Raw genomic sequence first — 14798 nt, 5'->3', positions numbered from 1 at the left:
CATTACCCTCTGGAAATGATGCTTGCCTGTGCCCTTGGCTACAGGCAGGAAAATACCCAATGGAGCACATGAAACAGATGACATTTATCTGGACAAAATCCTAATTTCAAAATGACCTACATTTTTGATTTCCAAAAATAATAAATAAAACCCTCTTTCCCTCTTCGGCGTTTTCATGGTTGAACATGCTTACCATGGTCTCCTGCGCACATCATAAAGATCAATCTTGTTTGGCGTTCTACTATTATCAACCCAAGGAGAAGCTAAAAGAAGAAGAAGAAGAAAGAAGAAATACGTGAAACCAAAATAGCGGATGTAACTCTATCAAAACCAGCGTCTTACTGAAATGTCACTGACATTCAACTTGACTTATTCACGTCCGTGTTCCGATGGGAGACCCCAGGCTTGTGTACTCAGCTCTTCTCTTTTTAAAAAACGGGAAACAACACATCAGCACGGAAGTGAATCACCATAGCTCAATCTGCTCATCACATCATTTTAGAAACAATGTTTAGGGGGCCCAGGGCAGTAACCTAGTGGCTAAAGTCTTCGTCTTGCATTCGCAGCCATCCCGGACAGGTGCCGATCCATATCCCGGCTGTTCCACTTCCCATCCGGCTCCCTGCTTGTGGCCTGGGAAAGCAGTCAAGGAAGGCCCAAAGCCTTAGGACCCTGCACCCTCATGGGAGACCAGGAAGAAGTTCCTGGCTCCTGGCTTCAGATCAACTCAACTCCAGCCATTGTGACTATTTGGGGAGTGAAACCGTGGATGGAAGATCTTTTTCTGTCTCTCCTTCTCTGTGAATTGGACTTTGCAATAAAAAATGAATAAGCCTCAGAAACAATGTTTAGGTGAAGAGTTTTCTAGGTGTTAATGTAGATATTTTTCGCTCTCCGGTAACAACACTTACAGTGCTTCGAGCTATTCAATCCTTGGGGCTTCTGTTCTGATCCAATGCCATAGTGCCTTGGCATCCATACATTTATTGGTTTTTTTGTTGTTGTTGGATTTTTGTTATCTAATAGCACGGTTTCCTGGCCTTCAGATTCATACACGTGGTGATGAAAAACTACATTTATCTGGATTCCAAGGGTATTGCTTGAGTAGCTTTAATGGTTCTGAGATGCTGTTGGTTTTGTTGCTCCAAGGTTGAGAAAAATCCTTCCACAGTCCACTCCAGTGTGTCCACTCACCTAGAAACTTGCTGCCAAAGCTCAGCCAGGAAAGTTATCCAACCTGCTCTGTTTGTTTTCTCTTCATGCACTCGCCATCCTCTGCAGGACCAAATGAGCTGGCCACCGTGTCCCCCATAAGCACCTGGCCATGTCATCCAGTGCGCAGGCATCAGCAACCGAGGAGGCCCAGTCCCAACACATACAATCCAAGCTTGGACCACACATCCTATGATTTTCCCTGTGGCTGCAGTTTTGAGTCCAGTGGTCAAAATTTAGGAGTGCTCCAGGCAACATCACCTGGGTTGACCCCAGACCTACCTGTTGCATGTACCAGCCAGTACAGGGTCTGTTTCAGTACATTACCGGTATCATCCTACGTGTACACGGGTGATTGTAGTTGCCTAATCAGTTCTACCCCCAACCCCATGCCTATGCAAACCTATTGATTCTGAGCCCCACCCTAACCCAGCCCAACACAGACCTGACCCTTCTGCACACCAGCGGGAACTATAGCCTAGTTGCAACCCCCAGTAGGTCCACCACCGGCCCCAGTTCCTGTGCATGCCAGGATATACAGCAGACTATCCCAACCTGGCCAGACTTGTCCCAACTCTCTCTGGTGGGTGCTAGAGCCAGCTATACCTGTTCCAAGGTTCTCATGTGGATTAGCAGGTGCCTCAGCCTAGCCCAGACTGTCCTACAAACACTCTGGCTTTTGCAAGCACCCAAGGGTGCTGGAGCCTAGTCCTTTCTGGCACACCCCCAAGTTCTAGCCAGTGCACACGCCTAGGGATGTTGTAGCCATGTTCAGCGGGACCTTCTCCATGCCCTGTACTCACGCTCACCAGTGGGAACCACAGTCTAGCATGGACATCCCCTTAGCTCCAATACCAGGCCCACCCCTCAGGTACAGAGCTTGCACTTGTCATTGGTGCCCAAAGCCAGCCTGAAATGGCTGACCCCTATGTTGGTTCTTGCTATCAGATGCTGCAGCCCAATGCGGTCTTACTTGCCCCCAGCCCCGGCTTTCGCTGGTGGGTGCTGCAGCCTAGCTCTGTACAACCTGCCCCATCCCTGGCTCTAACGCAAAGTGGTAGATAGAACAGCCTAGTGTGGCATGGCCCACACCCCATCCTAGCTCCTGGGTAGGCCAGTGTGTTATGCCAGCTCTGCCAGGTCACCACCCTGAGCCAATCTATACATCTGTCAATAAGTGGAGCAGCCCTGCCCTATGTATTCCACACCTAGCCCTAACTCGTGCTCACCAGCCAGAGCTATGGCTGGCCCACTTGGGGAATTCACTAAGTTGCACCCACAAGGCCCACTCCAAGACCCAGATCTCACACCTACAAGTCGGTGTTAGGTCCATAAGCAGCATAGCCACCCCCACCCCCTCCAAATTTATCCTTTGTGTATTCTGGTGGATGCCGGCCCCACATCCAATTCTTGGGTGCACCTGCAGCCTGGATCAGCCTGACAGGGTTCCAATCCCAGTTGCCATTAGTACCAGTGAGTTCTATGGTCATGCCTAGCTCAACCCATCACTATTCCTAGCTCTCACATAAACCACCAGATACCACGTCCAACAAGGCTAAACCCACATATCCTCCACAGATTCTGCATCCAGATCTGGTTCTCTAACCCGCTGGTCAGTGTCATGGCCCAGCCAACATGGTCTACACCCCGTCCCGGCACTTACTGGTGGGTACTGTGGCCTAGTCATGCCATGCAGGCTCCCCATGGCCAGCTTTCGTGTGTACCAGTGGGTGGTGGTTGATGCTAACTAGTCCAGCTCAGGTCTCCCACATGGATGGGCACATGAGTTGACACAGAAAGGCTCCTTGGCTTCTCTCCTACAAAGCACTAGGTCTCAGCAGCTTCATTTACCTCCAAGTGCAGTGGCCTGCTCAGGGGAATCCTTCTAGAAATCGTTTCTCACCTGTAATGTACCCCTTCAGTGATCCCAAAATCCACACGTCCCCAAACCCCTTCCCTGAGGAATCCACAGCTCCCACACCTGTAAACATACAGGTTCCCCAGTCTAATCCTTTTGGCTGGGTGACATGCTGGCCTGGGGCCCTGCCCACCTGCCTGGGACCCAAACACACACACGGGTCCCCACACAGGTCCCACCAGCGTGCTGGCCTAGGACCCCACCCACCTACATGCCCAAGACTTAAGCATATGCATGAATCCCTAGCCCTGGCATGGCAGTCCACTGGCACTAATAATAATTTTATGTGAAAAAGTGTGTCAAAACAGATTTAGTTATATGATTCTTAGGAAAACGCCTAATTCATACGATTGATATGCCATAATTGATTGCATCCTTTTCTTGATTGAGGGAATTTGGAAATTACAAAGGATTTTACTCAGTCAGGTTTCTTAATCAGCTGAAATAATATAGCCAATTAGAATCTGTCAAAAGGATCTACACACCTAAACCCGTTCTTGATTGTGAATATCTCTTATTAGCGGCGATATTATAAAATGACTTATTCTTTTCATATGACTAACTACATTTACATGAAACAGTGGGTTTAAATATAGAATTCCTCCCACAGCCTTCTACCAACCCAGTAGGTGTATCTGAAATGGTAACTCCGTTTTAATTCTTTGCATGAGAGCTGGTGATATCAAAGCATCAATATTTTTTTTGACAGTAGACCTAGAATGATGTAACAAGACGCTGATAGACAAATCAATTCTCTTACCAGTATTCTCCATAAAATCTGACTCCTCGAGTTACAGTTTAGTAATGAATAAAAACTTTTTTTTTAATTTATAAAGGCAAATTTACATAAAGACGGAGGGAGAAAGATTTTTCCATCTGCTGGTTTACTCCACAGAGAGCTGCAATGGCCAGAATTGAGCCGGTCTGAGGCTGGAGCCTCTTTCAGGTCTCCCACATGAGTGCAGGGTCCCAAGGACCTGGGCACCCTCCACTACTTTCACAGGCCACAAGCAGGCAGCTGATGTCCGGACATGAACCAGTGCCCATGTAAGATGCTGGAGCTCAGGGCCCAGCGGTGTGGTCTAGTGGCTAAAGTCCTCACCTTGAACGCGCCTGGGATCCCATATGGCACCGGTTCTAATCCCGGCAGCTCCACTTCCCACCCAGCTCCCTGCTTGTGGCCTGGGAAAGCAGTCGAGGATGGCCCAAAGCCTTGGGACCCTGCACCCATGTAGGAGACCTGGAGGAAGTTCCTGGATCCTGGCTTCGGATCGGCATAGCATCGGCCGTTGTGCTCACTTGGGGAGTGAATCATCGGATGGAAAATCTTCCTCTCTGTCTCTCCTCCTCTCTGTATATCTGCCTTTCCAATAAAAATAAAGAAATCTTTAAAAAGAATAAAAAAGATGCTGGAGCTCAGAGGAGAAGGATTAAGCCTGTTGAACTGTTGCACCAATCCCACAACTAAAAATTTCAAGCAATCACATTCCACTCACTGCACTATGCTATGCAGCTTATGCATTTATAGTTTCTCAACTTCAAATGCTCTCTTACCTTGCTCTCTAAAAACAGAGCTGCAATCTTTAAATATCGTTTACATCTTTCTCCCTAGCAGGCACAGTGTTAAGTTTTGCCAGAAGATGATACAAAAACAGACTCTGGGTGAGAAACTGATTTTTTTTTTGCTTACTGGCTGTTTCGCGTGCTCACATGCACGCGGGTTCTGCTGTCTGCCTCCTGCAGCGGATGGGGCTTCTCAGAGCGACAGGTTCCCCAGACTCTCCAAGGCTTCTCCAGCAAACTCAGCTGCTCCAGACCTGGACTCCTGTCATGCCCTCATCCCCCACATCTAATGACCAGCAGGACACATAGGTCATTTTCACATAAAGAACTTCCAAAGAGAGGACCCGGAACCCTAAAGGTTAGCTTTCTAGCAAGTCCCTGCAATGTGGCTTCCAGGGCCTTTGTGCCTCATTGGTCAATGGACAAGGAGGTCGCTCTCAGGCCAGCACCTGATCCCTGCGCATCCCGTGTCAGCTGCAGGGACAGTTATAACTTACACAATTCCATAGTATTATAACTGGTACTCAGGTATGAGTTTAAGTTCTTTACGCTTCCAGCCAACCCCACATTACTCCAATGTCTGTCAAAATGACTAATTCATTATGCAAAAAATAAGCATTTGATGTTCCAAGTACCAAGTTTTCCCTCGCTTTTGATGGAACCAAGACCAACATGTAAATGGGAGACTATATTTGGGCTATGACATGCCACGGAATTTGTATCTCAATGACCAAAAAAGTTCAAATGTTAGTTATTGCATCTCGGATAATTAGATATTTTCCTAATTTGAGAGTGTTTATATTAATAGTGATTGATAATCTTCAGCTGGAAGTTTTCACAAGTACTCTTTCTTCTCCTTTTTCAAAACTTCCGTATCAAAATCTATTACTGCAGTCTCTCTAATTTATTCACCATTTAATTCCTTCATGATCTGTGTCTCAAGATCAAGTTCAAGATGTGTGAGGACTGACTGCCTGGACAGAGTTCAGTGTTCTAAGATGCAAGGCACTCACTGTGCGCCCAGGGATCACACTGACAGGTGTTTTTGAACCATCTTCCCTCCTCTTCTCACTCGGGTGGCCTCCACCTGCAGTGGGTCCTCGGCCATCTTGATGTTGACTGTGACCGTGACATACTAAACTCTGGCCAGAGTCACATACAGTTGAATGAAAGGCCCTGTGTTATTTCTTAGAAGGGAGCTGTTTATTCTCTGTCCCTTTAGCAACAATACAAGCAACGACGATGGGTCCCGAAGGCATACCATCCTCGGACGAGGAAAAAGATTAACAGCAGAATCCCTCCTTCGTGTGGTCCTACTGCCAGCCCCAGTCTCTGATTTTCTTGGGTGCAAAGTAAGCTTTCGGGCCCGGCGCGGTGGCGCAAGTGGTTAAAGGTCCTCGCCTTGCACGCCCGGGATCCCATATGGGCGCTGGTTCTAATCCCGGCAGCCCCGCTTCCCTTCCAGCTCCCTGCCCGTGGCCTGGGAAAGCAGTCGAGGACGGCCCAAAGCTTTGGGACCCTGCACCCGCGTGGGAGACCCGGAAGAGGCTCCTGGCTTCAGATCGGCATAGTATCGGCCCGTTGCGCTCACTTGGGGAGTGAATCATCTGACGGAAGATCTTCCTCTCTGTCTCTCCTCTCCTCTCCTTTCCAATGAAGAAATAATAAAAATAAATCTTTAAAAAAAAAAAGTAAGCTTTCAAAGTTTGAAGTCAGAATCATTTAGGGTTTTCTGTAATTACAAGTCCCCATGCACTAGCCTATAATAATTATTAGCATAAAAAAAAGTAATTGACTTCAATTAAGTGTTTGTTTTTAAGGGGCAGGTGCTGTGGTGCTGACCGGCAGGTGAACATTTGAAGTACCAGCATTCCATTGGACCAGTTCAAGTCCAGATGCTCTGCTTCCAATCTAGCTCCCTACCAACGTGCCTGGCAAAGCCGTGGAGGATGGCCCAAGTCCTTGGGCCCTTATATCCACAGGGGGAGACCTGGAAGAAACTCCTGGCTCATGGTTTCACCCTGGCCCAGCCCTGGTCATTGTGACCATTTGGGGAGTAAACCAGCTTGTGCAAAATCCTCTTTCTCTGTATCTCCTCTCTCTATAACTCCGCCTTTCGAATAAGTTATTCATTAAGAAAAAAAAAAGTTTGCTTCTATGATGATCCAAAGTTGAGTTAGACATGTCCACAGATATCAAGATAAGGAAGGAATCTGACAGATACATACAGGATGTCTGAAAGCAGAGTTCAGAAGACTTTTGTATTTTCTTCCAGTACACACACCAACAAGGAAATGCCTCATAGAGGTTTTCTACCACTAATGTTTCATGCATTCGGTCCCTTTTTTTTTTAATTTTATTACCATGATTTTGAAATGAGCAAATGAAGCCATGGCAGGAAAGGGCAACTGGTGAATGAGACATCTGGTAGACACCCTTGGCAAATGAATTACACTTTCACTTTTTCTTTCTTACGTGTGTGGGTAAATGCAACCAATTATTTCGAAAGAGAAAGTACTGCCTCATTTGGCATTTCCGTGTGTGGCTTATTCTTAATTATAATCCCAATTACTGCAGCGGTTGTTACAATTGCAGGAGTAAGTGAAACCAGCGGTCAGTAGCCACAGTTTCTATGATGCACATGGACTCGCGAAGCTGTTAGTGAGCGAGAGTGGTTTTAATAGCTTTAAAGTACATTTATACAAATCAATGAAGAACTTGAAAAGGGAAGAGCTTTTAAGGTAAACTGATTTTCCAATAAACACATGAGACATGGGCTCCAAATCTGAAATGCTTTTTAAAAAAATATCTATTTTTTTTTCCAATGGCAGAGTCTGAGTCAAAGAGAGAAGGGAGAGAGAAGACGCACAGAGGAAGAGAGATAGAAAGAGATGAGAAAGGGGGAAAAGAGAGAAGGGAGAGAGAAAAAGGCCAGGGAAAGAGAGGGAGAGAGGGAAAGGGCTTTCATCCCCTGGTTCATTTGTCAAACAACGATAGTAGCAGGGCTGGGTTAAGCTATGGGTGCAAAGACCCAAGCAGCTGGTCTTTTCCATTGCTTTCCCAGATGCATAAGCACGGAGCTGAATTCCAAGTGGGCCAGTGGGGACCAGGACCAGCAATCATATGTGATGCCAGAGCTGCAGGCTGTAGCTTAATAGGCTCACAGCTCCTCCAACTTCTGGGTTGTTTTCATAAGATTCTATTCATTTACTGGTTTATTTCATTGGAGAAGTAAAAAGACAGGACGGAAATTCTCCTATTCACTGGTTTGCGCTCAACTCCCCACGATATCGTGGCCGGGTTGGCCAAAACTTGGATTTGAGAAGGCAATCCAGATGTGCCACATCATGAGAGGGACTCACCGAATGTCATCATCACCACCTGCCTTTCAGCTTTCCCATTTACAGGAAGCCGGAATTGGGCACGGAGCCCAGTACAGGATGTGCACTTTTGATTAGCATCATAACCAAGAACCAATTCGACCAATGTCTGCACCGTTTTTTTTTTTTTTCAGAGTTGCTTATTTCTTTATTTATGTGTAAAGACTTCTTTGTTTTTATTAGAAGCACAGCTTTGCAGACGAGAGAAGAGACAAAGATCTTCTGATACATTCACCAAAATGGCCACAATGGCCAGAACTAAGCCAATCTGAAGCCAGGAGCCAAGAGCTTCTTCTGGGTCTCCCATGCAGATACGGGGGTCCCTAGACTTTGGGCCATGCCCCTCTGCTTTCCCAGGACATTAGCAGGGAGTTGTTTGGGAAGTGGAGTAAACAGGATATGAGCTGGTACCCATATGAGATGAGGATGCTTTGCAGTAGATGAGTTAACCAAGCCAACATGTCAACCTTATTTTGCTTTAATTTGTACACATGAAGAGACTTCACCAAGTTTTTGGAAAATGGAATTATAGCATTACTTTGGTATAACATTAGCGATGTTTCAACACACGAATATATTATGCAATGATCAAATTATGACACACAATGTATTAAACATTTCTCATGTCTTTTTGGTGACAACACCCAAGAATGACACCAGCTTATTCTGACATGTGCATTTCAATGTTGCTAACCACAGCCACTCTGTTACACTGGAACTATGTGTCAGATCCAGCCATGATTTGGTACCTGTGAGTCCGTCTCCAGGCTTTGCCACTTTCCAAGTCCCTGGGAAGCACCATTACACTGTGCACACGCATGAGATCAGCTTGGGTGTCACAATTACCTATGACAAGAGCTGTCTGAATGACCAAGGCAGGTCCGCTCATCTACCCTGTAAGCACAGGCTGTGGACGTCAAAGATGCTACAGGCCCGTCCAGTCTCGGCCGATGGTATCAGCGCCACGTGGGAAACCACGTCATTCCATCAACTCAGGAAATAAGCTTGGACAACGCGCGTGATGTGGTCAAGGTAATATAATGTTCTGGCTGGCGTCGCGTTACTGCCACATACATCCACCAAAGGGAGGAGATGGGTCCTGAGACAAATGCTGGAGCCCAACTATGCCTAGGTGACCAAAGCAGCCATCTTCAGTGCCTTCTCTAAACACCGTCATTGTATCATGTCAGCTCTAGAATTTTCTGTTTTGGAAGCTGATATTCCCACAATCTTCTAAGCGGTCTTATAAGTGAAGAACACGAGAGTGGACAGTCACCCCGACTTTGTCCTACATCTGGGAAATAGGCCAAAGAAGTGTATTTAAGGACTTTCTTCTTTTAGCAATGCCACAACTTAACTACCGCTAACCTCTTCTGCTGCTATTTTCCTGGTATGTTCTTTGCATTTGCCTTTGGTTTGGGTGGGTGCTGTTACTTTTCTCTGTCAAGAGAACATCTTTAAGTGTCATCTATAGGACAGGTCTGGAAGAGGCATATTCTTTAGCTTTTCTTTACTGTAGGAGAACTGCATTTCATTTTCAAAGACAAAGGAAAGCTTTGCTGAGTACGCTACTCTGGGCTGACAATTTTTAGCTTTTAGAATCTGGAATAGGTCGCTCCATTCTCTTCTGGCCTGTAGAGTTTGTGTGAGAGATCAGCTGTGAATCTAATTGCCATTCCTCAATATGTCAGTTGATTTTTTTCACGAGCACATTTAAGGATCTTTTCCTTATGTTCGATTGAAGAGGGCTTGATTATCACGTGTTGTGGTAAGGGTCACTTTCGGACAACCCTATTGGGAGTTCTGTGTCCTTCCTGTATTCTGTTTCCTGATTATTTCTCCAGATTAGAGAAGTTTTCCTTTCTTATTTCATTAAATACACTTTTAAACCCAGCTTTTTCTGGGTCTACTAGAACTCCTGTAACTCTTCTATTTGGCATTTTAATAGGGTCTCTTAATTGTTGAATACCTTTTTACCTTGACCCAGGTCTGCTTCCAGCTTTTTTGACTGCCCACTGTGACTAGAAATATCTTCCAATTCTGAGATTCTTTCTTCTGCCTCGTTCATTCTACTACTAAGATTTTTGACTGAATGTTTAATTTGCTCTATTGCATCCTTCATTTCCAATAACTCAGCTTGATTTTGTTGCATTGTTGCTATTTACTGTGTGGCATATTCTTTAAATTCCTTCAAATCCTGTATGTGCTTCTTGTTCTTGAGAAGAAGCTTTATAATGAGTTTCATGAATTCTATATCCCCCATCTTTTCTATGTATTCCTCAGTTAACTCTGAGCTTGGCCAAGGTTTTTGCAGGAGAGCCTTCAGTAATATTCATTTTGCCCCTGTCTCTCTCTTTTTTTTTTTTGGCTCTTGGTCATTGTACTTTTGGTTAGCAGATTCTTCTTCTTAGGGCAAGTCCTAAGGAGATCTCGTGCTGAGGCTGTACCATTGTCTGTGCCAACTTTCTCCGACTTCCGGTTCAAGCAGTTCCCAGGATGAGGAAGTCATCAGATATCCTATATAGCTAGGTTGTTGGTGGTGATGCTGATCTTGCCAGAACCTATTAGCTGGTAGGTCTGAGGCCCTCCAGGACCTATTTTTACCCATAGGATGACAAAGTCAGTATCATTTTCTTTGTGGGACCAGTGCATTGCAGTGAGCTCAGTGAGTCTGCTCCCAGCACAAATGCATGCACAGCTCACTGTTATCCTTGCAGCCTCATAACCTTTGCCACGCTGTATAAAATGGTGGCAAACGTGGAGTTTTTGATCTGCTGGCTGTTAGGTCTAGAGGCTACCCAGGCCTAATGTAGACAGAACCTGTAGGATGCCATTGCAGTGCAAAGCACTGAGCCAGAAATGAGTTTGCATCCGGCTTAGGGTATATGCAGTCCTGTCCCAAAGCTTTGACCTCCCTACACAAAATGGTGCCCCATGTGGCTCTGGTGGGGGTCTGCACTGTGAAATCCACCCTGTTCCCGTACCGCTTGTTTGGGGTTTGTTTCTCTCTCTCTCTCTCTGCTCCTAACTGAATCAAACAAATCAGCAGTATAGGCAGGTCTTTGCCTGGGTTCACCTGCTAAGCTCCCAGTGCATCACAGACTGCCACTCACTGACTCCCACTGGAGTATACAGTCACCACAACACCACACCGTTGTCTCCCCTACTCTGCCATGTCCTTTGGTCTCTGGGTGCCCCTCTGCCATCGGCCTGTGCTCTCCGATTCCCTGCAACGTGCCCTGTATGTTTCACTGTGCCTGATGATTCTCTGTCTGTTTCAACGTGTCCTTACACTATTCCATCATCGCAATTTCCCCTCAAGTAGTTTCTAAAAAACTCTCTCCAGTGACTCGCAGAGCAGTTAGGCCTTTAACTCAGAACTGTTTGGGAGATTCACAATAACTCCCGGTTCCAGACACATCCCCAGGAAGTCCTGTGTGTGTCCCCTGGCCTGTCTTCACAGAGCAACCGTTCCAGTCGCTAAGCGAGTGATTTCAGTTTACAGGGATTTTAGAGGCAGATAAGGCGCAATACCTGTGCCTTAGACAAGCAGTGAAAACACTCAGCATCTTAAAAATACAGGAGAAGTTAGCAGTACTCACGGGGAACAATGAAGTCGGTGCTGAACTTTGCATCAAGCTCTTACCTGGATAGTAACGGGCCAGGCCAGTGGCACTGCCAAACACTTGCCACAGCAATGAAGGGTCTTCCTCTCGATTTTTTTTGAAAACTTCATCTAAGGCACTTGTCCAGTTGAGTTCGTTTAGCACAATTGTTGCTAACAGAAACAAAACAAAATAAAAAGAGAACCAATGAATTCAAATGCGTGATAAAACATGCAATCTGTCTTCACTTCCAAATAATACTACACACTTTTTCCACTGCTTTATCAGCGCAGGGATTATCAAAAAGTTCAGAAGAGAAATTATTTCTTCCAAGGAAATATTATTTGACCATCGCAGTGGTGGCAAGGGAAATTTTTGTGGTGGGAGCCATCTTGTTTGTACATCGTGGAAACTTGAGTAGAACCCCTGGGCCTCTTCCCACCACACTGTGCTATAACCTCCCTACCTGTAACCACCAACAATTTCTCCAGATTTGTGTCAATTGGCCTCTGGTGGGGAAATTGCTCTGTCCTGAGAACCACCAAGACATAGAGGGACCTGAGTTCATTGTCTTCCTCATCCTCAACCCAAAGATGACATCGGGGTGAAGTTCATGGATCACCGTTCTGAAGTATGATGGGTTCCCCTGGGCTACATGATCATCAACAGGCACATTGCCAGGGTTCAAAATAAATAAATACATGTTTCTCACTGAGGTTCATGGATTAAGCGTACGCAACTGCAAAACAGTGCATATTTTGAAAAGATGCTTGCAATATTGGTGGTAAAAACTATCAACATGTTTATGAGCAACGACTCGACTTTCCTCGCTGCTTCAACTCGTAAGTGAATTTCAACATCAAATTAAAACTACCCATTGATCCTGGTCATTTTTACAAATCATTCAAGACAATGAAAGGGTGGCAACTGTTATGTGAGACAGAAGGGTTAAAATAAATATACAAGACACTTCATTGGCTAAAAATTAACTTTCTCGGTACTCAAAATACATCACGGGGTGAGCTTTTGGTACCCTGGTTAAGATATGGCTTGGGATGGCAGAATTATTATGGGGGGACTCCTATACTTAGGACAGGAGGATTCCTACATTTGCTAGTGTTGCACAGCCAAGGGGTCTGATGCTGGGACCCTAGCACCCACATCCAACAGCTGGGTGCAGTTCCGGGCTCCTGGCTTCATGCTCACCCAGTTCTGACAGTTTCCCATAGATGGCCAGTAAGCCACTGCTGGTTCTCTTTCTCTGTCTTTGAAAGAAATAAAAGAAATACAGGGAACAGTGCAAACAAGGAGACTGTGGAACGGTTCTGGGACCAGCATCTTGACACACTTCTCATTACTGAAAAACCAGCAAGACCATCTTTATGGATGTGACTATTCAGAAAGATCGGTTGTGTGTGTGTGTATGAATATTCATGAGCTGGGTCAGATCCATAGTGCATCAGAGATAGCAGAAAATTCATATTCAAAAGCATGACCTGGTGAACACTAATTGGCCGGTTTTATGAAATTTTACATTCGTATAGATTCACCTGAGCTGATAAGCACTATCATGAATATTTATTTTACAAGAGAAAAACCTCACAAAAAGAGTGACACTGTATTTTTCAAAACATTCATGAGTTGCATAGTAATATTCTACTGAACAAATCATGCATATTTATGACTCAGATAAGACTTCATTAGTCCCCGATCTATTCTATTTAATTTCCTAGACTCTAATATACATTAAGCCACAACTAATATCTGACTACTTGTAATAAGAGTTTGTTTCCAAGGCTGCTGCTTTATTCTTGTTTTTAATTCGATAGCTGAAAAGCTACAGAACAGCAGGCACCGACGCACGGATTGGGAACTAGATTTTGCTGTATAGAGAGCAAGGTCAACTCTACAAGTGTTCTCATGATGGCTGTATGAGAGGAGTCATTCCTGACGTAGACCGCAAAATATTTTTCTCAAAATGTGTTCATCCACAGATAAACCGAGTACGGAAGTTAGACACTAGGAGTTGAACTGAAGTCGTACTCAAAATCAAACAAATGCTAGATCGTTCACCTGTCCCTGGAGCGGGATTTGTACACTTAATGACACTTTATGTATTGTAGGCGGGGAAGGTCACGGCTACTTTCCTATGCCTGTGTGTATTCCCATGGTTTCCGCATACAGTCATTATTCTGTGAACCATCATCTTTATTTGAACATCGACAATGCAGACATCAACAAATCCAAAGGCTCTGCTGTGGAACGCAAAAGTTGTAGACGCTTCAAACTTTTTGGAGCACGCATTCTCCAGCAAAATTCACCGTCTTTTACCCAATAAGTCTAATTTAGAACATTCAGGCCAAGCAAAAAGTGTAGGAATAGGGCTCTCCTTGAAAAAAATGTAGAGCAGGAATTTTACATGTATAATGGCATCCAAAGGTTTTGACACACCCGAATTAAGGTGTAGACAAAATTGCTGAGTTAGAATTTTTTTCTTTTTCTTAAATCACAGAGAAACCAGTAACAGATGCGAAAGAGAAAAAGTAAATCGCCAAAGCAATCCAGGGAGAAGAAATACTTTGTTTAGATCATGTATCACGTCTTGGTTTTTGGCTAAGATCAATACCATTCAGACCATTCATTATCCGCCTCTATTTTTTTCTTTCTAGTCCAGAATAATCTTTAACTAGTAAACATATTTTTGGCTATCACAAATGAGTGAAATTTCTTTTTCTTATTTTTTTCTTAAATTAAACAGTTGGTTCAGAATGACAAAGCTATTGGCCATTTCCCAGCGTTACCAACAGCATACTAAAGATTAATACTATTGTAATACCCGAGTAATGTGCAAATGAGGTAGTAACAAATCCTAACACAATGCTGCCCAGGCCAAACCAACTTTACATCATTTCCTAAGTCTTAATTTGAGCCCTACTATTTTTTTTTATATCCATATATTGACAATTGCTTTTACAATATCTTCGAATTTACGAGCAGGGTTTAAGGAATTTTTGCAAGTGACAATTCTGGTTACAACCAGATAAAAATCCAAGCACACCATGCAAGTCAAATGTTATTCTTAGCAGAGCCTACAATTACGTACAGTTCCATAGTTCAGTC

At 44.7% G+C, this 14798-nt stretch overlaps 1 protein-coding gene across 7 annotated transcripts in view; it reads right to left on the bottom strand.

Annotated features, from left to right (window-relative positions):
- The window catches only part of CACNA2D1 (calcium voltage-gated channel auxiliary subunit alpha2delta 1), a 343062-nt gene that overhangs the window by 82617 nt on the left and 245647 nt on the right, over positions 1-14798 (bottom strand). For all 7 annotated transcript variants that reach the window (XM_040970986.1, XM_040970994.1, XM_040971020.1 and 4 more), the window contains exons 7-8: positions 11720-11851; positions 194-263 (exon numbers count right to left, since the gene is read on the bottom strand). In XM_040970986.1, coding sequence (XP_040826920.1) covers positions 194-263; positions 11720-11851 — 202 coding nt within the window. The remainder of the gene's footprint in view (positions 1-193; positions 264-11719; positions 11852-14798) is intronic.

This window comes from Ochotona curzoniae, unplaced genomic scaffold (genome assembly GCF_017591425.1).
Source record: "Ochotona curzoniae isolate NIBS_2020 unplaced genomic scaffold, NIBS_Ocur_1.0 contig_21, whole genome shotgun sequence".
In the NCBI taxonomy this organism is placed as follows: domain Eukaryota; kingdom Metazoa; phylum Chordata; class Mammalia; order Lagomorpha; family Ochotonidae; genus Ochotona; species Ochotona curzoniae.
The sequence above is the reverse complement of the archived record's forward strand: the minus strand, read 5'-3'. Positions and strand labels throughout refer to the sequence as shown.